The sequence below is a fragment of the Sturnus vulgaris genome, chromosome 6, assembly GCF_052056855.1.
Source record: "Sturnus vulgaris isolate bStuVul1 chromosome 6, bStuVul1.hap1, whole genome shotgun sequence".
Classification (NCBI taxonomy): domain Eukaryota; kingdom Metazoa; phylum Chordata; class Aves; order Passeriformes; family Sturnidae; genus Sturnus; species Sturnus vulgaris.
Window position 1 is genome coordinate 36,061,270 of NC_142248.1, and position 24,537 is coordinate 36,085,806.

General features: G+C 42.0%; 1 protein-coding gene across 4 annotated transcripts in view; it reads right to left on the bottom strand.

Moving 5' to 3' along the window:
- BCL11B (BCL11 transcription factor B) overlaps positions 1-24,537 on the bottom strand; it is a 95,964-nt gene that overhangs the window by 42,745 nt on the left and 28,682 nt on the right. For 2 of the 4 annotated variants that reach the window (XM_014872003.2, XM_014872004.2), the window contains exon 3: positions 10,136-10,351. The exons of the other annotated variants lie outside the window; for them this stretch is intronic. In XM_014872003.2, coding sequence (XP_014727489.1) covers positions 10,136-10,351 — 216 coding nt within the window. The remainder of the gene's footprint in view (positions 1-10,135; positions 10,352-24,537) is intronic. 4 annotated transcript variants of the gene reach the window in all.

The following is a 24,537-nucleotide window of genomic DNA, read 5'->3' on the forward strand; positions in this document are numbered from 1 at the left end:
ACTAATTCCAGCATGCGGACGGCTCTCACACAGCAAGTCTGGCTCCACTATAAATGAAACCAGGCTCTGTAAAATCGCCAGTAAAGTTTGAGTTAGGATTTAAAGAGACAGCACTCTTATTCCAAGGTTTGAAGAGGAAAAACACACACGTGCACGCACACACACATACCCCAGCTTATTAAGGAAATTCATGCTGGCTCAGTAAGTCTGTACATTGCAAACTGTGTTTATTTTCAGCAGTCATTTCCATTTTAAAAAATGTGAAGTTAAAAAAAAAAAAGCACTAAAAAGAACAATTTCACTTTGGACTTGTGTTTTAGAAAAAAAGTGTTGTAATTATGATTTCTGGGACCACTGGCAGTGACAGCAATGAATGAAAGACCTACCTGATGGAAAAATTGAAATGTAAAATAAGAACGAAATGTGAATGTCTCGGGCAGAGCAGGGGAAGGGAAAGGTGCAGATGGGCAAAAGCTCTATGGACAGGGTGGCCTGGGACAGAGCATCCTGTTCCCATCAGACAGCCAGCAAGCAGGATGGTGACTCACTGAGACTTGCTGGGAGGGAGCTATATGCAATACAGCTCCATGCTGCTGTGTAGATGGAGAAATCTAACCCTGGGGCAATGAAATCCCCTGGGAAATACCTCCCCAGCAGTGCCAGCCAGTCCCAGAGAGCAAAGACATCTGTGAAGAAAGAGTGAGGAGAAAGTGAAAAACAGCTTTCACTCATTTTTACCTATTAAGGAGAATACAAATTTAAGAAATCTCAGTTTAGAGATTTTAGAGACACAGCCTGACAAACTTAGACAGAAAGGGCAGGGAGCAAATTATTTAAGCAGTGATGGTACTGTCTCCCACACTCTTGCTCTCCCTCAAAGCTCTGGATTGTACCAGGTCACTGAATTAAAATTGTATCTCAAGTGCCCACCTCAAACCCTAACCACTGGGGTTTTTCTCAGAAAGGAAGAGCAGAAGGGAAGATTTGCTGGCTAGAGAGCTCTAAATATGGGAAGAGCTCAGACATTTCTGAGTGTGCTCAACTGCACTAATGGACGGTGACAGTGGTGATAGAGGCAGGGGCAGCACGGATGCAGCTTTTGCAGCACTCTTCATGGAAAATGGGCAAGGAAAGTGTAAAGAAAATTAGGAAGGAGTTTAAAGCAATCTCACAGGATCGTTTTACAACTATTCTATGTATCTATTGATAATGATAGTGAAGTGTTTGGCTTCAGTAGACTATCGAGCTTTTAAAAGTCTACCTCAAATTTACAGTGGAGGAATTAGTTCCATTTGAAGAGAAAACAATAAAAATAGAGAAAGATTGATGTTTTTTGAATTAGGTTTTACAGGAAGGTAAAGTTACTCACTGTATGTCCACAATGGTCCTGGTTCCCAGTTTAATCAACAGTTCACACAGTTTTTATAAAGGATTTGATTAACCAATCCGTAAACACTAAGATCTAATTTTTAGACATACTTTATGTTATAAGCCTGTCTGTGCCATAATAAATTAACTTACTCTCTCCCTATTCAAACAGAAGGGATGAAAAAATTACCCAAAACTCTGTTAGAAGATGCAAACTGAAAAAAAATAATTCCCCTGCAGGCAGAAGGCACTGGTGCTATTCTGAGGTCTTATTATGAGATTCCATGAATTTTTGGTTTTTACTCTCACTGCCACGGATAGTTTTAAATTATATGTATTTCCCAACTCTTACTTAAATCTCTGTGAATCCTGGAATTCTACAGACTGTGTTCACTGCTGGCAGAATAGTATTACACCACTGAACTCAGAAAACTCCTCACAGGAAGATGCTCAGGCAAGCATCCCTAGGCAGCCCCTAACCCATCTCTCAGTGCAATGTTGCCGTGGTACAGCTCACCCTGGGAGCTCCACGTTTGTTACACAGCCATGGAAGAGATGGAAGCATCAGGTTTAGATCTGTGTCTCACGTGAAGTAATCTGGGTCAATACAGGACATGTAAGGAGACAGCCTGACACACAGGAAGGATGGGATGCTCTTCTCACATTGCCAAGGGGATGTACTGAAAATAAAACATTTACACTTGGCTTCAAATAGCCAGGTGACGTTTAAACAAGAAGTAAAGCTGCAGGTATGCTGTGCAAACTAGCTCTTCTCTAACCAGAGGCCCTTTATTTTAATAGCAAAGACGGTAATTTAGAAAGCACTGTTTCATAGCACAATTCCAGTGACTGTCTCCCCATCTCCTTGCTTAGTGCCTGCATTAACCTCATTCCTGAAGTCCCAGGACCTCTGACTCATACAGCTGAATTCATAAAAAATGCAAGCCTTTGCTGTGTGGGAGTTTTGCCTGCTTCCTTCCAAATGCATGTTTTAGTGTCTCATTGAACCTGGCTTACCCAACCTGTGCTATGGCAAGTTACATTAGCTGGAATGAAGGCCCAGAGAAATGGCTTGATTAAAGGCAAAACCAAGAGGACAATAAAGATACAAAAGGCAAGTACCATACACTAGCCTACCAGATTTCTGTATGTACTGCAAAAATGCTTGGAAAAAGCCTGTCCAAAAGAAGGCAAATGGCATAAAAAAGTATGTTGCTAACAGTTGCTCAGCTGTTTGCTGCTCAGTGGAAAGAAGGACCAACATGCAGAACACAGGAACCCAGTTGGGCACACATGAGATGCATCAGCATGGCTTCTTTCCCATTCTGAACATAAAGCATCCCATCTGAGCATAGAGCCCTTCCTTTCATCTATTTTTATGAAGCTCAGAAAACAAAAAGAGCAGAGGTCCTCTGAACTAGCTCTGGCAGGACACATGGTAATTTTTTTTGCAGTTCTCTGACCTAAACCTGAGCCCACCCCAGAAATAAGTGATCCAATTCTTTTAAAACAAATGAAATAAAATTAAGTGATTTCACTACAAAATGTACAACACCTCATTGCTCCCTCCACCTTTCCTACTCTGGCTTGTGAACTTAAGAGCAATTCTCATCTCAACTACCTACACCATACACCATAGCTTGCCCTACTTCCTTTGACACTGAACATTATATTTGTGCACGAGAGATTTATATCTGTTCTCACAAACTGAACAGGCCAATTCACTTCCTGGCTCAGATACACAAACACATCCGCAAGAATCTGACAGAAAATGAGAAGAAAAGTGATGACAAAAAGCTACTGCTGAAGGGGCAGGAGGAAACTCCATCCTGAATATGCCAGGTGAGGCTGCACAAGTGAACTGTTTAGCATATGTTATGTACAAATGAATGGCAATTTGCTGAGAGAAAGAAAGAATAATTGCAAACATTTATGCCTTCTGCACATGTATTTAAAAAAAAAAAAAAAACAGCTTTTAGGAAGCTGGTGCATTGCCCAACCCAAAGGCAAGGCACCTGACAAGCACTACCCCTAATTTTTCTCGCTTTTTAGGTGATTGCTTCCTTCCCTCTCTTCCTGCAGTTGATTTCTTCTCTTTTTAGGAAGTGTTCACCAAGAGGCATTCAACTCTCTGAAAATGGATGGGAAAACAGTGGCAGCAGGGAAGAGGCTGATCCCACCCTGTAAGCCATCCCTGGTGATTACTCTGCTGCAGAAACATGAAAGCCTTTCCCGTCCCTTTGCTGAGCATGGATACACACCACGCTACCACTTCCAAAAGAGGTCTGCTCCTCCTTCAGTCAGCCAAGGTGTTTCTGGATATAATGGCTGCTGAGAGTCATGATGGTGCCCAAACCTCTCCTACTGTGCCTGATTAGAGTCTTTACTTATGCTGGTGTCTTGTGGAAAGTACTACCATTCAAAAAGAAGACCCTAATTTGTTTGGGTCTTCTGTCAGAGCAGCACAAAACATGTCATCAGTGGTGCCTCTTCAGAACCAAGCTATTCTCTCCCAAACTACCAGTACTCCCAAATGTTTAATGAATCAAGGGGGGAAAAATGGGGTTATTAATGGGAACAACAAGACACAACAAGGCACAAAGAAAGAAGCCCTACAATGAACAAAAAAACCCTACTGTTCAATGAGATAGAACAGAAAAGTCCTTCCCTTGCTTTCCCATAAGCTCCCTTTTTACTTCATCTCTCACCTGATACCGCCAAAGCCTGTTTGTGCTTTAACAAATATGGATCTCTTGCTGTGTGCTCCCCTGGTCCTTACCTATACTCTGAAGTCACCTCTCCTAATCCAGCCATCACTCAGCAAACTCCAAAAGGACATTCATTTCATTCCAATAACTAAATTATAAAATCACCTTCATCCATCTTGTTCCTATATTTTTAAATTTCATTGTGGCCAGAGAATTGCTGACTGGGAATTACCCTTCCCCCACTCTCACATACAGCCTTTAAAAATGCAAAATCTAGCCCTCTATTTCAATATTTCTGATGTCAGTGACCGGTGTCGGCTCTCCCCATACAGTAACTGCTTTAAAGCGCTGCATACAGCACTGCATTAAAAATTAATTACACATGCTATTTTATTGATAGTGCATAATGTAATGAGCACCAGCTGTGCTAAACATCCAAACTCCTTTTTAAGACAGCTATAAAAAAAGAAAGAAACTGCACTTCCAAATGCTTCTCCTGTCAGAGGAGAAAAACAGCAACATCTTGGATGGATTTGAAACAGGATTCTTTGATTTAGCTCTCCATTTGGAGCGTTTGAAGAGTTCAGACTCTCGGGCTCAGTGTAGTGGTATGCAATCGAGTTAACTCTCTCAATGTTGGAACCATTGTCCTTACTGCAGGCAATGTTGCCTTGAACCTTTTCGTCCCAAGACTACCAGGTTCAGTTCCACCCATTAATATTGCAATTAAGGGCTTTTCTTTTTTCCTGGGATGTCTGGAAATGGCAAGCATCCGCTTTAAAGCACCTTTAAATATCACTATTGCTCCTGCTGGTTCTTAACTTGACATAATTAGGACTTACAAAGTTATAGTGATCAGCCATCTGTCTAGAACAAAGCCACAGCCATGCTCACATTGCCAGCGACCCTGCCCCATGCAGCACCCTCATTTTAGTCACCTCCTTGCAATTTTAAGGTCTCTTCGTTGCCTCTTGACAAACACACCATTCAGTCAAAAAAAAAAAATCTGTGTTTGATCCGCTTATTTTGAGTTTGGATCTGATTTTAATATCTAGTGAGACAGGGAGCTGCATAGACAGCAGGTCACATATGATTTTAATACTTGGATAGATGAACACAGAGATTGATAGATAGGTGTAAAGATGGATGCGTGCACTCAGACTGATGCATTACTCTTTATAGTGTATACATCTCTCACACATCCCTGCGCTCTGTAAGTACTGTCTACAAAGTCAATTCTACTATACCATGCATTAAATATTTCACTAAAATAAATAAATACATGTAACCATGACTCATAGGGACATCTTTCCTGAATGTTAGCCATTATTTTATGCAAACCTCTTCTTTATGCAGCAAAATGAAAAGATACATTTACAATGGCTCTCAGAGAAACTATAGACCTTTTTCTGTCATTTGACACTTATACCAAATACCTCTTTCTCCTCTAAAAAAAGCACCCAATGCTAAAGAGAAATCAATTATTTTTTCACCTTTTTTTAATATTTTTTTTTATTTTGACATTCTACTGAGCAAAAAAGGAAGAGTAGAGGATCAGCCATTGTCCTGGGACATGATGAGTTAGAAGGTTTTTGCTGGATGAGTTTGCATTCTCTGCTCTGATTACTGTTTTGTTTTCCATTGATCCTCCTGTGTTAATAAAACCCAGTCTGGAGTGAACAAAAGCTTGCTTCTTGTTCAAGTAAGAAATGTGCCGAGTGCATACCATATCATTAACATAAAAGTTTTTGAAATAATACTTCTTTCTAGACAGACTGTATTAATTGCATCAAGCTTTTTACAGCAGGGTGGTCTAATGTAGCTCTTCTCATTGGCTGACTCCAGTTATAAAACCAACATAAAATGAATAAGGTGATATAATAGATGGAGGAAAAAATATTCTTTTAAAACCTATGGTTTAGTTACAGTGACTGCTTTTATCTTTACTGTCACCTTCACCTCTGCCAAGAAAACACCAGACTAGTTAAATGAAGCAGTAAGTAGAATTTCAGTAGCCAAGTAAATTGATATTAACTTTACAAGATGACTGTGATTTTCAGAATGTCCTAATGACTAACACAGCTGATTCCTTGAATTAGCAGGAGCTTGTTCCTCTCTTCCAAGATACGGCCGCATGCCTTCCTCTATTTTAGACCTTAAATTTCACAGCCCTGTCCCTTAATCACTGCTGTCCATGCCCACTTGCTGTTTTTATACATGCAACTAAGTATCATAATTGCTTTCCACCTCCTTCCATCAGCCTACATGTGGGAAGGAAGCAGTTTCACTGGTTAGATTAATATATGTGTATTGGACAGATTTAATTATCTTTACAGGGGTATATAAAACCCTCACTTATAGGCCCAGGTCCAAAGAATTTGGATCAAGTACATATCTGAATGCAGGCACAGGGGATAAATTACTCTCTGTGCCATTACAATCCCCTTTGTCTTATGCTGATTAAGATCCTCTTCCTAGGGCTTTTGCACCATAGTATCTTCAAGGCAGGGACTTTTTTCTTTAGAGAACACACTGTAAAGTGCTGTGCACTTCTGCATTGAGATTTTCAATGCTCATTTCTCGTTAACTTTAATGGGAAATGGGCATCCAAATCTCTTAGGCAGCTTTGACAATTTAAGCCTTAATGTACAATATTAATAAATCAGCATCATAAAAAGAGCCTTATGAAGATGTATAGTGAAAAAATAGCCCCACAAAAAGCATTGCAGTGTATGTGTGCATGCACACAGGCATATACTTTTCCTTACATAATTATGTCTCTCAACAATCATTTGCATGTCTCTGTTATGCAAAAAAAAACTGCGTGTGTTTTACAGTTACTCTGAGCAGTTGCAATTCATTGGAATGAAATAAAAAGCAGGCTCAAAAAAAGCACCCTAATCTGGCAAGGGGTAAAGCAAAATGAATGCTTTGCCCATTTATATTTTAGATCCAAGCTACACAACCCTGTGAATTTCATTACTCTATTCCAACTTCTAATTAAATGGGCACTAAAAACATTTGAACGAGAGAACCCAATTCAACTGACAAAAGCTTCTGGGGCAAAATATATAAATAAATAAATAGACTGAGAGAGATTGTACCAGTGGTAGAGGGTTTTTTTAAATCACATGAAAAAACACAGACCTTTACTTGCAAATTCCTCGTCCTGGGGTGCCTTGAACACAAAGAATTGAACAAAGACTGAGAGGACCACGATCAGCACTGGCTGAACAGCGCAGTGGACATCCAAGCAGACTTCCCAGCACCATTTGCTGTCATTGAAACTATCAGCAGCATGTTTTCTAAAGATCACTAACAGCTCTGGATGAGGCAGCACGACTTCCTCTGTGCATGACTGAACACTACTCAGCATCCCAGACAATCACTTGTATCTAGGTAGACAATCATTCTTATCTAGGTTGGAGATTTTCAAAATCTGAAAATGCAGTTTTCACACATGTGTAACCCAAATCCCACCAGCAGCCCGACATTTGGATTCTCCAGCACAAACTTCTGTGAGGGACCCTTGAGGGCCTGGTTTGTGAGTACCCAGCAACGATATTGGAGTATCTGCAACTTCAAGCCATCAGAGTCGCAGTCTGCCTGAGAATTGCATGGAAAATCTCCAGGTCCTGAATTAAATAAAGGCTGAAAAACAGGAAAGGTAAGAAATGATGAAGGATGAGGGGAGGCGGGAACTGCTGATGGCTTTTGTTCAAAGAAGTAACCAATTCCTCAGAAGCAAGAACAGGGCTGACAGAATAAAAGGCTAATCAAGTCAGAGAGACAAGCTGATCTCTAAAGCTGGAGCAAGTGACTGTTGTAAATGTCTATATTAAAAAAGAGGGCACAATGCAGGGATTGTCACTAGATTATTAATCAACACAAAGAACTCACTTTTCTATCATTTCCACAAAACATTTTGGGTGACAGAAAGATCCCATAACCCTTGCCGTGGGGTTTAAGCTATGCCTGGGCTCACATACAGTGAATACTATGGGAGCTAAGAAAGGGTTAAGTAGACATAATCTCCTTTTTCAAGGGAAGAAAATGTTTCTTTCAAGCAGACCTTGACCAACTACTGTCATAAACATGTAGCATGCACTTTGATAAAACCTATTCTCTAAGTGTTGCAGACTGCAGCAGTAATTACAGGAACCCATGATAACTGGTCTCCCTCTCGACAGAGCTGGCATCACTCTCCCAGCAAAAGGCAATTCCAAAAACTCACAGCACAGAACTCCAAAGTGAGAACTACAAGTACGCAAAGTACAAAAGCCTCACCTTCCCCACATTCTTTAATAAGTTATTCCTTGCTTCCTTTTCTATTTTTAGGTGCGCTTGCTTCCATTCCCACTAGCTGCTGGCATCAGAAGCAAGAAGGAACCAGGGTATCCAGTTCAGTGTTACAACTACATGCCTCCTGGAGGCATGTACGTGCATACTACCAGTGAAGACAGAGGACAGCAAAACGTGAGACAAGTTCCAGTTTGGTTTACTGGTTCCTGGGAGGAGAGAAGGCAGGAAAGGCTTCTGACCCTCTGATCCAATGCTCACCATTTGCAAGAGCCTGTCTCGACATCAATCTCAGGCCAGTTGGTCAAGTCTGCCAAGACTGATGAAGCAGAATTTGATTAAAACAGCATCCTCTGCCACACTGCATGCAGCAGCTTGGATAGGAAATTTAACCAGACCCTGGATTTACTGATGACACCTCACCACACAGCACATTGCTACAAGCCCAGTGCCTATGCACTAGTGAAAGGGGATGGGTGCAGGCTGAGCATCTTCCAAGCAGCACGGCAGCCTTCTCTGTGTGCCCTGAGCCTCACCCAGGATCTACACAGCACTCTGCAGAGCACTCTTAGCCTCCTCCTGAGAATATTTTATCTTCCAAGACCCAGGATATCCAAGATACAAATTTCAATTTCTTGCAAAACCTTATATCTCACTTTATTACATCAATGAGAGATGTTCAGGAACATTCCCATGAGATACAGCATACTGTAGCCAAGTGGTACCAGGGCTTCTGGAAGGAAAAAGCTAACATAACAAAGTTTTGCCAGCTTCAGGTGAGAAATGAGGAGCCATTTCCCAAAGGCTTTATTCCTGAAAGACATTGCTGCCTCTCTGAATCCTTTGCTTTACTTATCCAGCATCATCTAGGGAACTCCTTATTAAAACTACATGCACATTATCATGAATGAGAGCTGTGGGGTTTGGCCCACCACAGTGAGAGTCCATAAACATTTGTGGATTTTGCCACATCTGTATTTTCTTTTATACCCTCCCCATTTTCACCTCACCAACACACAGTTCAGCATAGACCAAGCCTTGCAACTGAGCCATGCTCAGAAACACCCACTGATTTCAAAGAGATCACTGGGTCTGAAATGATGGGGTCTGGTGACAATATGTCCGCGTTCTCTTTGGCTAGCTTGGTGTGCCTTCATTTTCACATCACTTTCCCCTCCTTGTGGTGATAAAAGTCAGGCATCCAAAAGGAATAAAGGAAAAGAAAATCTGATGGGGTAAGAGGCCAGGGATGCATGGTGAGTTACCAAGGAGCATTTTCTCAAAGCAAGGGAGAAAACAGCATGGAGCACATACATCCTGCGTGCACATGGATGCGGAGGAGAGCCTTTAATATGAATGATTGAGGAGGAAGGGCAAAAAAGAAGGAAATAAAAATACCTCAGATGTTAAATGTTATCCAATTAAGCTTAAAATAAACAGCCTAGAGAGATGAAATCTTGATACTGGGGTATCACATTCTGCAAGGAGTCTCAGACATTTGTTCACAACATGGCACAAACGGCCCGGCAGTGGCCGCAGGTGACAACTGAGGGTGGGCAGGCAGGAGGGGAGGGATGAGGAAATGGAGGGAGTCGCATGCCCTTTCCCACTCCCCATCCTCGTCCAGGGTGGAGAGGGAAGGCATTTTCTCTGCCTTCCCCATGCGACCCAGCAAAGGCAGCTCTCTCACAGCAAAGACGACATCACTTGGCAGCACTACTGACCTTCAGATAGCGACAAAAAAAAAATATTTCTATTACCTGACAACTGACAATGACATCCAAATGTGCCTGACGTCTCAGTCTGAATCTCAGTCTGAGTCCCGCCAACTGAGACTGCACGTGCACCACAGCAGGGCAGGCTAAGGCAGGGCGGGAGGGAGGCCAGTGCGCGGAGAGGTGACGTGATCACGGATGTGTGAGGGTGGGAGGAGGCAGCTATGGGAGCCCCCGGCAGGTTTGCAGGCCTGGACGGCCCTGGAGAAAAAACAATAGAAAAAACTGTCAGTCGGATCTAAGTTTGAAGGGACAGAGGAGGCATCAAACAAGCGAAGTGGGGGCTGGCTGCCTAACGCACAACACGCTTGGTCTGAACCCCTCTCTGGGCCCGGCTGAGGCTGGCGGGCTCACGCTGGGTGGGGGAAGAATAAGAAGAGACCTGGAGGACCTGCAAACCCAGGCTGAGGGCCTGTGTGGGCATGGAGCGGGGTGAAGGTGGGGGATGGCCAGCCCTGGCACGGAGCAGAGCCGGCGGCGGCGGCGGGCTTCGCCACCAGCGCTTGCTCAGGGACCAAATCAAAAGGGGGATAATTGTTTTATGGCTGTGTTAATGCACTGAGCTGACACAAAACTGTGCAGGCTTTCTGCCGAGCCACTGCTGAAGCGGGCTCCACACACCAGCCCGGACAAAGTGCGCTGACTTAGAGCTCAAATGGCTTCAGTGAGGTGCCAGGAGCCGAGCTCCCAGAAGGAAGCCTTGGCGGCCATGTGCTGCCTTCCCGCTTGAGCTGCGGCCAGTTGTGCATTTTGCATGCCCCGATTATGCAGGATGATTCCCTACTGAGCCTGCAAGGAAGGGAAACAACCTTTTTCCTGGTAGCTAAAAGATGATATTGTAACCTCCAACCTTATTATTTATTTTTAACCCTTCTAGGAACCCCTCACCTGCCATTTAAAAGCTGTATTTAAGAGTTTTCTCCTGTTCCACTGGAAATGTTTTCTCCTCCTGGCACTAGTCCAAACTGAATTCTGTGGCTTTGAAAAACTAAGATACAAGTCTTAAATATCGACATACACCTGCACAAATACAGACACACACACACACAGAATCGTGTAGAAGTCAAGTTTTTGGCTGGCACAAATTAGCAGAGTTCAAAGGGAAGCTGAGTGAACGGCACCATTTTCCATCTCTTGGGAATCCCAACCGCTCCATTTCAAACTATTCCTGCCACTTAGTGATTAACTAAAGGGTAGCTACTAATCAAGGCCGGTTTCTAAATGAAGATATGTGGTGGAGTAGTCGCCATTAAAAAGTTGGCATTTGCCAACAGTTACCACACAGTGGTAGATCAGAAACCACAGTTTCCCCCTGTATATAGGTCAGGAAATATGTGTGCTAATTGTGGGGTACCTTCTGGCAAATGCTTTCTTTCTAAATGGCAGCATCTCTGGCTGTTCATGAGTGTGCACCTTGCAGATAGATGCAAACACCATGGCAGCAAGTAGAAATATTTATCTGGGCTCCCTCCAACCTTAGAAAGGGACCTTTCCTTTCCTAAAGGAACCTACATTGTGGCAGCAGGGAATAATATTTATCCATGCTCCTTCTGACCCTAAACATGCAACATCTTCCAAGGGAGTCTCTCCACCTTGAGAGTCCCTATTCAGAAACTAGGCCTGCATGTTGATCTGACAGTTACACATGTGAGGCAAATGGGGATACTTCATCCTTGGCACAACATCCAGCGCTCCAGTCTGCAAGGACTGCATTTGATTTTGGCGTTTATCTTAAACGGCTAAGAGACCACCAGTGCAAAACATTTGTGTGAAGCTTTTGCCAAAACCACAAGTGAAGAGTCTAAATTCCCTGTGTAAATACTTGAGCTTCAAGGATCGAGGATAAAATTTGTGCTGTTTTGTGAGGACTGGTTTTAAATAGAAGCCATCTCTGTGGCTTGTGGGACAAGGAAGGACTTTTATTTTATTTTTTGAGCTCTGTTTGACTTTTGTAACTCTTTGATCTCTCTGGAAGTACTATACAAGCAGGTATGATAACTGCTACCCAGATCATAACTACATTGCATATCTGGCAAGACGGTGTGCTGTGCATGTGGAAACTGATGTTGGACATGGATTCTATGTGTGTAGGCACCACTCTATTGCCACGGTAACAGATATGAATAATGTTTGCTTTCTTCATGGAATAAGGAAAGAATAATACAGATTCCCTTCAATGACTTAACAATTGTATCTTATATTCCTAATGTAATAAAAATTGCTAGGTGGTGTTGAGCTGCCTGGGTGCTTGTCCTTGCTTGGAAATTCATGAGCAAATTCGTGAAGTTCTTGAAATGGGGATTTAGAGTAGAACCACAGGGCAACTACATCTCAAGTTACATGGAGATGTGTCTGTGGTCTCACCATGACTAAGGGCACGGGTCTTGGAGTCACTTGGCCCTCTATATATCATGATGCCTTATTATGGGTTTTGAAGGAGATAATCCCACAGAGAAACTATATGAAGCCCACCAAATGCATCATGTGACTCCACAGCATGAGGTTTTAATGTGAAGGTCCGTGGGTCCTGACACACAACACTGCCCTGACAGTAACAGCCTCCTCTCTAACCCTGGTGTGTCCCACATGATCATTGACAATGAATTTAATGCATTTTGCACGGCCTTGAGGTATGCAAGAAGATGCAAATAGTTCTTATCCAGGAAGGCCCTCCCAGATCTTACTCAGCACATCTCTAGTGTGGAAAGGGAATAAAGGTCTCAAACAGGAGACTTCATACCATCTGGTCAAAGGGGTGCTGTAAGAGCCTCCCAACAGTGCTACCAGGGGCAAAACAGCAATCTGTTTTAACAAGGTACATAGCAATTTTACCAGAACTGCATGAACCAAATGCCAGTGAATAGATGGAACTGAAACTGTCATTCAGAAGGTCTTTTTTTTTTTTTTGTCCTCAATCTGGAGAAGAGAGCCTCTGGGGAAACCTTATAGCAGCCTTCCACTACCTGAAGAGGGCTGACAAGAGAGCTGGTAAAGGACTTTTTACAGGATATGTGATGATAGGACAAGGGACAATGGAATTAAACTGACAGAGATTAGGCTTTAGAAATAAATTCTTTACTGTGACAGTGGTGAGAGACTGGAACAAGTTGCCCAGAGAGCTGTGCTCAAGACCAGGTTGGATGGGTCTTTGAGGTGTCCCTGACCATGGCAGGGGCATCTGTTCCAACTCAACCCATCCCATTATACTATGATTTGATGTAAATTTGAGGAAATCTAAACATTGCTAACCTAGTATCACAAAAGAAAGGATTTGTAAGGGAGAAGAAGAGTGGCCCAAGAGAGACTCTGGCAGATGATCAGGGATTACCATCAACACTCCCAAGTCCAGCACTAAGAGACAAATATTGTGCAGTTGCTAGACCAGGAGACTTAAGTCTGCCCCTACAAGCAAAGTCAAATCAGGTGATTCCTCCTCCCCTTTACTACCACTTCAAGGTTTACTTCTTTGTTACTAATCAGTACAGTCCTACGGAATCAGATCAAGTGGAAAATCATATGGATGGAAATCATATCCAGTGGCCTCAAGAAAAGTCAGGGAGAAAAGGAGAGGTCCACCATTAGGTACATGATGCCTCTTCATAGCTATAGAAAAAATAGCACTTGTGTTCAAAAATAATCAGCTCGTATTTGCTAGGAACATATTCCCATTTCATCTCTTCAGCTCCTCTCTGTGGGATCCTATGTGTGATTTTTATCCTTTAAATGGTCTATTTAAAGCTGAAAATGAAGATGGGGGCTCTTCAACTTAACTGTTACAGGTGACAGACAAACACAAAATGAAGAAAGATAAAAAGAGAGATAGAGAGACAGATGGATTAGATAGACAGATAGACAGATAGATAGATAGATAGATAGATAGATAGATAGATAGAATCTTAAGGTGGTGCTGAGAGTTTTTTGCTCAGCCCACACAGCAACAGGCAGGTGAGTGGAGCTGATATCTGGAATTCTACATCTAATCGACTACATCACATTGCATAGAGGTTTCAAAGAGAAAACACACCTGCAAGCCCCTGACTGCCACAAAGGGCATAGCCACAATCAACACTAAAGGGAAAGCAAACTGCAGGAACTGCATTGCAATCTTAGAGGCAAATATCCCATCTGGATGGGGAGAGCAGGCTCACACATGCAGCATTGTGTAGCTCGGACATCCCTGACACAATGTGTGAGGCTTGATTTTCCTCTTGGGTCAGCACTGGGAAATTACTCACCTGCACTGCAGATCTCAATTATATATTCTGCATTCATTCTGCACGGATGCAAAGGAGAGTTTTGCACATAGCATGAGTGTGAAACATGCACAGGGACTGTCACCATGTAAATAAAACATCTGCATTGCTGACGGTAAAGGAAGATTTTGTTCATGTGCATTAAACAGGCTCAGCATATCCACAGAACCTGTACATGACAGTAGCTCACAGGTGATGTTGACTCCAATGCACCACTAAGAGTAATTCTTTCTTCTCTGCTATTTTTAAACTTGCAAAGAAGAAAATAAGGTAAATTGGACATGACCCCAGATGGAAAATGGAATAGCCTAGGTGAACCTGACAAAAGCCACAATCAAGGCATAAATTGCATCCTTTTGTTGCCCTCTCCCAGAGCTTAGGCATGACTGGCCATATGATATGGTGTATGTAAAACACCATGCTCCTCTGGCACATCTGCAGAAAAGTCCCTGAGCAAAATACAAAGAAGGAGCCAAAGCAGCATTCAAAATGTCCCACCTCATTATGGCTTAGACCAGGGGGGCTGTGTGCTTGGCTGGGTGGGTGCCTGGGCGTGTATCTGTGTACAGGCAGACAGGCAGGTGCACAGGCAGACATGTGAGCTGCTGAAGAGGGCACGAACCAAGTTTTTCTACGTGTCTCTCTGTGCCTGTCTGGTGACAGAAAATCCAATCAATAGCTGGTTAGAGAATAAAGCTCAGCTCCAATATTAAAAAATTCTCTTTCAATAAAAAGAAAAACATCTGTTCAAACAGCGTACGGCTACAAATTTGAAGTGCAGGCTGAAGCATCATCTCTGCCCTGTGCCCATCATGTTCAGGGAAAATACTGCAGATGTTTTCAGGGGGGTTTTACATGAACCATTGCAGTAGGTTTCCAAAAATGATAGACAAATCTATCCAGTAATCTCTCCAACAGATTTTTTTCCAAGCTTTTTCAAAAACAAGTTGTCTTATGTGTATCACACCCTCTCCTGTGGACTGTTCCCACTTGACAGTATTGTCTCTCTGCCATGTCTCTTTTTGCAATGACCAACACGGTTGGGAAGCAAATACACACAAGCACACACGTGTACACACACAGAGACACACTTCCAAATACACACAAGCACGAACACTTCCAACAGCAACCAGCAGAGCAATGCTCACACACCCTGCCAGGGGCAGATACATTGAGCATCCCCCAGGCAAGGCAGATACACACAGCATCCCCCAGGAAAGGCAGAACGACTCCCTGGTGTGGGCAGACACAAAACTGCACACACTCACACCCAGAGTCCAGCACTCAGCCAGACACACCTGCACACCAGCCTTCACCTCTCCCCCCAGCACACGCACGGAGATTCGGGAGCAGTTTCCCCACACTGATTGTGATGCTTAGACTAAAACTTTGCTCAAGCTGGGAATGCAAAAGTTGCACCAGGTAGAGAAGAAGGAGAGCAGGGCAGAGATTTCTTGCTGTATTTTGCTCAGGGATTTTTTCATTTTGGCAGACAAGGATTCCCTTTGAATTGATACATTTCTTTCTCCCAAGAATTTGGAATGATAATGCATAAATGAGTCATAGATCAAGAACGGCGACGTGGTGAGCAAGGAGGAGAAAGAGTGTGAGTGAGGGGCACTGGCACAGAAATTTGACAGTACCCCAACTCCCCCCCTTCCTCCCCCCATGCCAAGACATTAATTCTCACAAGTCGGAGAAAATTACTATGCATGAATGCAAAAAGCATGATCAGGAGTAATTAACATGGCTTCATATGCAAATTTTATTAATGCAGAAGTACAAAGTCATTATGCAAATGAAACTTACGTCAACTCTCTTGACAAATATTCATTTCTAAAGCTCAAGTTTCTCCCTTCTAATTTTTTTTAAATTTTTGGTGTAAAACCAAAAAAAAAAAAAAGTGATGAGGACTGCTTGACAAGTTTGCAAAGTTGTTTTTCAACCGGAGAAATTTTATTCTTGCATTGTTGATATATTTTTTGTTGTTGTTGTTGTTGTTGGCAGGTACACGACAGCTCATGGAGGAGAGCGGGAGGATGGGGGACGCGGGCTACCAGCAGCAGGCAGCCAATCAAAACGCCAGCGGCTGTAATGAGCGCGATTGATGACTGTTTGGCTTTACTGCAGGGTAATGAACTAGAATCCAGTCTGAGGAGGGAGAAAATATGAATATTCATGAAGCTGTGCTCCTGCCTTTGATGATTAAAGAAATTTTTAATATTCAAATAAGCGCTTGCCAAGTGATTAACAAAGAACAAGCACGCAGGAATATGGAAATGGAGCTGTGGAAGATTTGGGAGTCACAGTCTGTGCAGAAAAGACAGCACAAAATTTCATAAACAAGATAGGCAGATAACCTAATTCAAATCTGAGCAAATAAAGGGGGGAAAAATCACCTTCTTTTTCATCAGTTTGGATATTGTAACAGTCACTTTGTTTTACAGTGCAAAGCAGAATAAAATCAACCGATGCAATAAGACGGGGGGAAATATCCAAACCCTGAGAAACACAACCCAGCAATTACAAAGTAAGAATCCTGGGTGAGAAACCAATAGGAAAATGATGGCTAAGTCCGCTGTCTGCTGTGGGCTATTGCTTTTCAAAGCAAGACCCTGCCTGATGCTGAGAGCCTCCTGGCTACTCAGAATCGCCAACTTGTTGTACACAACGGGCAGGAGTCAAAAGTACCCTGAAATCACCAAGACCAGTCCCTGCTGTTAAATCCCTTTCCTTGGATAAAGAACGCACTGCAGGGCTTGACTGCTGTCTGGGAGAGGAGGCAGTGCAACAGAAAGAAGAAATATTATTGCCAGGGAAAAGGAAGCAAGAAAAAAAAACCAAAAGGAGGATGCAAGGAGGTCTCAGCTGCCCACCCTGGTAATCAGTTGGTAAAAAATGTGTTTTCCATGTCTGAACCAGAAAGGTCCTCCACTCCCCACAGATTTCTGAACAAGGATACAAAAATTCAGTCACACTATAAAATGTCTGATAAGTTCAGGCTCTCACAGTTTAATAGCTTCACTAAGGATTCGCACTGAAACACATAGTAACAATATTAGCTGCTAAAATGACTTGCAGTTAAAATACATCTAATTAGCAGACAGCTAATTTTTTTTGTCTTTCTTTGAAAAGCAGTTAACTTCAGGGCTACATTATACTAGAATGAAATGTGGTTGAGTCTTTCTGTTACTCAAAAGCCAGAGCAAGGATATCTTCAAACTCTTAGGGCACTGGAAAACCAACTCACCTTTTTGTTATTAGATCCTGGGGTTTCACAGGACTGTTTGCCTTTTCTGCAGACCTTTAAAAACTCTGGTTAATTATTTCTTTTTTAAAAATCTAAAGAAAGCATAGGCTAGGTACCGTTTAATAATTAACTGAAGTCTTCAGAATGCAAAATTCAAACTTTACTTAAAATAAAAATAATAACAGTAGCATCATGAGGACAATGCTACAAAATGCAAAAAATGGCCATGATCAGAACATTCGAAGTCGTCATGAAAACACAGTATGTAGTTAATTGGATTTTTCCCTCTATATCTTCTCCATTTTTGGAAATACAAAAATATTCACTATTGATGTATCACAGAAAAGAACGGGAGGAAAAAAAAAAGGAAAGGAAGGAGAAGGAAAAGAAAAAAAAGAGAAATGCCTAAATGTAAGTAAAGATAAGGTTAAACACCATGCCGGGGTATTGCTGGGAGTCTTTGCCCTGAATAATGCCAAGACCTTTCGAAGATGTCTGTTGTCTCTGGGTGCGTGTGGGCGGGTGAAGTGTGATATTACATAACTCACACGCGGCAGTGGCTGTGCACAACCGTACTGATTAAAACGCCTGACTGTGAAACTCAGATCTCCATTTCCTGGGCTGTTTGTAGCTCGTGTCAGACCCTTGAACACCGAAAATGTTATCCTTTGTCTACAAGATTCCTTGGCTTTGTTTTAATCAGTGCATTTTCTTTTTTAATGACAGAGGAGCAAGTACCAGCTCCTACAGTTGGTTTCTTTGAAGCCCTTCTTAAATGGCCATTAAATTCTACCATACAAATGTGAATACTCGATACTTATTCCATATTTTCATTCTTTCTTTAAAAGTACCCCATTTACATATTTCTGGAGAATAATACTTCTGCAGGGCAGGTGAACACACATTTCTGCATATGGAGTCAATGGGAAAAAGCATTTAGAGTCCATATTGTAAAAATCAGCCCCTAAATTTAAGTGGTTTGAATTGAGCATGCAGCTGTGGTTGCCTGTCAGTAGTTAGATGCTGTAATAATAATAACAACAACAATAATAACAATAATAATAATAATCTTTTCATTTCTCTAGTGCCTTCCACGCAAAGATCTGGAAGCACTTTACAAAGATAAATAAACTGAGTTTGGAACACCCCATGTGGTTAATAAATATCCCAATATATCTAAAGAGCATGCAATTCTTCTACTGTGTAAAAGTCCATGTTATGTCATCCACATATTTGCATATGACGTTTTGGAGACTTGGACACCAAGGGCACGCTGGAGAGAATTTTACTTACCTTGACACTATGTGAATTCACAGAAGTAGCCCACACTATGCCTGCAGGACTGTTTTGTCAAACACCCTCTTTTAGAAAAGGGATGGGGATTGTCACTGGCCCCACTCAGGGGCCAGGATGAGTGGTCCCCAGGGGTATCCAGATGCCACATGGCAGCATCCCTCTGAGCCAAGTCTCCACAGGGGCTCCTGCAGGACTACCTGTACCCCCCTCCCACCTGGTGCTCATCTAAACTTGTTCCTCACCCCTTGTCTGTGCTATGAACATGAAAAGAGAAAAACTGAAACATCTTGGCTCACCCCAAATAAACACACAAGAAAAAGAACTCGCCTACCCCCAGGCTGCATTCATCACCTCCCCCTACTGTGCCCTGTGCCCACCCCACCAACACAAGCCCTTGCCCCAGAAGGACCATATCCCTTTGTGATGAGAGCAACTGGGTGCAAGATCAAGGGAAAACAGGGCAGGATTCGGCCTAAAAACATCATAAGGCACGAGTAAATATGACATATCAATAGATATGCTAAAAATGTAACACAGGGAACCCGTTACCAACCTCCTCATCTCAGGAGAGTGGTCTTGCTGACCACTGGGCTGGGAAATAGCTTGGGGTGCACACCCCAGGGCATGAGCAACACAGGCTATGACATATTCTGTCCTGGAGCTCAGCTTTCCCCTTCCCACTGACTGCCTGCCTGCTCTGTTCAGCCCAACACATCCTCAAGCAGACCCCAGCTCTCACGCTGGGAATGTCGAGTGTCTGACATAAGGGTGGCTTGCTCTGAGCTGTAATGTCCAGAAGCTACCACAATAAACTAACAAATAATAATAATCACCCTGATTTTTGAAAGGTTTTTTTGTTTGGTTGGGTTTTTTTTCCCCAAAAGGCATAAAGGGTAGGCAATAAACAGTTCATCAATTTTCCCATTTTTTTTTCCCCAACTCTTGTAATTAAGTCCTGAGGAGTTTTCAATGGTTGTAAAAATCCTTGTGGGTACTAAAAATTTTAGACCTGATTATATCATGAATATTTCTATCTACCAGAAAATATTTCTGATGTAATTGAAACATATAGCTACCCCAACAGACAACTATAGCAATTTAACTGGCCCTGAAATTAATAAAGGAACTCAGTAGATGGAAAGAGCTGCTCCCAAAGGGCAAAATATAGATATGCAGCTAGAGCAAAAAAAATGTCACTACAAATAATCAGAGGGCTTAACCACAAGAGGACTGTCAAGAGGTTAAAATGAAGGAATTTAAGTGGCCAGGGAAGAACCACAGATAAGCAGGAGTCATTAACACCAGTGGACTTCTCTGCCTTGGCCATGGGGAACTGAGTCCCACTCACACACTGGCAAATGCTGCATTGCAAACGTGTATCCTCAGGGTGAATATGGCCTCTGGAGAAGAGAACAGCAGGATCTGCTGCTTGGGAAAGTATCTCTGCCTCGCTCTGAAGTTTGCCTTCTACTAGTAGTTTTAAATTTTGTCCCTAAATTTCGTGCCTATCTCTCACAATAAAAAATGATAATAATAATTTTTTTAAAACTTGATGGAATTAGGCAAAATGAGGCTTTAGCAGCTCTTCAGCTGTTTGGCAGCAAAATCAATTCCTGGAATGGGAGGGAACTTGGGGAAAAAGAAGCAGATGAAGTCACTCTGCCCCTCTGTGCCTCAGTCTCCCCATCTGTGAAAATCGGCTAATGACATCCACCTGATTTAGTTAAATGTCCTGGAAACTAAAAAGGCTCTGTAACAGCAATATATTAAGCAGCAGCACTGTTAACTGCTTCACTGCTGGAAATGCAAAGGAGAACCATCAGGTGATGCCATGTCCCTGCACAGCACAGATGGACAAACTTAATATACAGAAACAATTAGCTTTGGGGGAGAATCACAGCTTCTGGTTTTTTGGCTCACACCTTGCCAAAAGCAATGTAAGTGTAGACACTGTAAGTGCTGAATTTCAATGTGAAAGATAGTCTACCTGCCTAGTGTGAATGCATACACCAGACTTAAAGTAATATAACTTTAAAATAAGTGGGGGGAGGGAGGGACATTAACAGGAACATTTACGATTTTCAAATTTTTTCTTGTGCATAGAGCACTTTCACACTTAGAAGAGCAATTCACAAACACCAAGCAAACTTGAAAAAAGCAAAACAGAGTGAGTGACTGGGGAGGGAGGGAGCAGCAGAGATTTTTAGAATGAGGATTCCTGTTGAGTTTTGGATCTCTCGGAGAAAACTTCTCCAGCTATGGGTATAAGAGTAGACCCAAGTCTGATAACAGAATCTGTCAAATTAAATGAGCAGAGCAATCATCTGGAGATGGTAAAACAATCTACCAAATGAGAAGAACACTGAGGATCTGAAGATTCAGTCTTCAATTCACTGGATACCAGCACAACTAAGCAAATAATACTCTCTGAATGGAAAAGAGGCTAGGAAATTAACTAGCTTTTAAATAATGAAAGAAAGCAGAAAGCAGAAAGTTTCATTTGCACAAGGAAGCATGCTGGAAACTTGTGCCCAATCTCTCTGCAAAATACAACAATGAAGTTTTACCCAAAACTTGGATCCAAATAGAATTTGGCCAGTCACAAGCACATATTAGACAGGATAACTGAACCCTGCACCAGGAGAAGTAAAACACAAGTGCAGTATAATAAGAACCCTGTAATCCTTTCACTCTGACACAAAACTAAGAACAAAGTACAAGAAACCAAGAAACATTCTACATAAAGAATTTTTTTCTGAGGTATATATTTTCTGGACCAGATTTCCCCGTAACTCTCAATTTACCCATTATTTGCACAGAATAGCATCTTTCTCCATAACATAAAAACATAAGACACAAAAAGGCTTTTTATTATCAAGTCTGCTTGAAATGGAAGCCGAATACACTTACCTAGGAAAGTGTATTCAAAAAAAACCCAAACCAAAATTATACAAAAACAGACATCCTGTACAAACAAGGTGAGGTAAGAGAATTCCTTCAAAAATCTACTGTTAAGATGAGGAAGCAAAATATCACCCCAGTAAAATAAAGCTGAGTAGACTTGTTTTGTTTCTGATGAAAATGTCAATATACTCAAATGACAGCTTATTGCTTTATATCACAGTCTAACCAAATCTTTCTATAACCTCCTGCATGAGAAGCAAAATCTCTAAAATGTCACCAACTAAAAAACTGAACAACCCTGTAATTAGTTTCAACAAAGTCATCCTTTTAACCCTAATTTTCTAGATGTTGATGGTATTTCCATAGTAAGTATTATGAACCTTCCTTAAGGACAACTGGAATCAAATTGTAAAATCATAAGCAGCGATCTAGTAGTTCTTCCTTGAAGCAAGCCCTTTATTTGCCTGTAATAAATTCAAATCCAGTCTTCAGTCTCTTAATAGGTGATCAGAGAAAATATGCATGCACACCTAAACCGCTACAACAAACCTTATTTTTTAAATAACACTTCAATCGCTAATATAATAAAGATCGTTGTAACCCGTTAGCACTGGTATCATTATTCCTTATGATTCAATATTCTAATGACTGGCTGTAACAGAGGTTTATGCTCTGCAGAGGTTTATACCACTATTTAATGTAATTAAGCAAACTGGCAGCCAGTGCCTCTATGGAAATATCATTTTTATCACACAGTATTCCCACCAGAAATTCAGAGGGATCATAACATACAAACTTTGATTCTGTTTATTTTTTCCCCTGTTCTGAAACTGATCTGGCATTTCTTGGACTTAGTACTAAGTGAAAGAAGGAATTAATTTGGCTTCTGTAGACATGTTATTATTGACAATACTAATAATCTATGACAAATGGGCCATCCCCACTCCTCTCTTTCATCAGACATTGCAGCCTGCAACATCGCTTTGCAAAACCCCAGAGCTGGACTCTTCTCCTGCCGGGAGCCCTATGAGTGTACCAGCAATGGGGTTTTAAGTAAGCCATTAAAATGCTAATATTCAGCAAGGGCCAGATCCCTGTTACCACTGAAAGCAGAACTAAAGCTTCTCTGGAGACAGGATAAGGCCCTTCCAATGTGATCAAAGAGTAAATACATGCAAAGCTCTGATGGGAAAAAGGATCTTTTTTCTAATTTTAAAACTAAACAGGGAGAGTCCACCAGGCTCATAATCCATGTTACAGTCACATCTGGGATCACTGACATCTGGGATAACAGCAGTGAGGAAGATGGGTCCAGGCTAAAAAGTTGCCACCTGGGGTCAAAGAGGAGCATTTAATACCCGGGATTCGGTGAAAATTGAGTTATTTATCTTTTGGGCTACAGTCCCCCCACTCAACAAAACTCTGCTGATGACAGCAAATGTGCCACACTATATATATTTGTTTTATATACGTAGATAGATATAGATATATACATGCACTGTGCATTGCTTTGTCACATTTGCATTTACCCCATCTTGCAAAGGAAGCTCAACCTCTCACTCAAGGAGGTTTATAGGGCTATCCAAGAATGCAGGGCCAGGAGCAGAATTCAGACCAAAAACTATAGTTCATCCGCTGCCTGTAACAGCAGAGTCAATTTGATTAAATAAAGGCTTAGTTACCTCTCCTTTCCAGCTGTAAAGCTCTCTGTAGAGGGAAGGAAAAAAAAAAAAAAAGGAAAACTTTGAAAGAAAACCCACCCCCATTTGTGGGGGGAATGGGACATGGAATGATAATGGAAAAGGGAAAATGTCTGGTTCCTATTATTTCTATCTCCAGCATTTTCACCTCCACAAACAGCTTAAAGAAGGGCTTCTGGAACAGAAGTTCAACTTTCCTTAATCTGGGCTCTTAACTGTCAGGATCTGGTTAGATTTTCTCCTTCTCCATATTTTAATGCTTTTATTATATATTCCAATGGGGAGTGGGGGGAGTGAGAGTGGGAATCTCAGTGTCACTCTAAGAAAGAAGTCACCGGGTTTTGCGATCCAGCAGCTTCCTTGGCAGCGGGAACTGCTGGTTGGCATAATCCTCTCGTTTGACAAAACTACTATTTCTGGGCACAGGCTCAAAAACAGGTAGGAAGCAAATGCTGAGAAATAAGGAAGTAAAAACAGCCAACAGATTTTTCACTACCAAGAACGCCAAGAGTAAACATGATTTATTTAGCTGTGTTTAACATGTCTCTTCTGCACTAGACTGCAGAAATCTGCTTGCATTTAGAGCAGGAGGAGGAGGAGGAGGACGGGGGGAGGGGATGAAAAGGGAATCCATTACGGCTCTCCGCTGGTACTTTCTGAATTGTTCAGTCACACAGTTTTATGGAGTACAAGTATTTTCTAGCCCAAAATATATTCATGTGTCAGAAGAAAGCAGCACTAATCTGCTGTTAATTAACAAGCTGCTGCTAACAAAAGATGAAGGATCCAATTCATACAAACAATATTTACGTGGGTGTCGCATGATTTTGTCACAGATCTTTTCTCTTTTCCCCTCCCCCCACTTCTTTCCCCCCTGTCTCCTCCTCTTCCTCAGCACCCCGTTGCAGGGATATAGCACAGAGGAGTCCCAGCTTCTGTGGAACCAACACCCAGAGTGGAGGTGAGGGCACAAGCCGTGTTCCA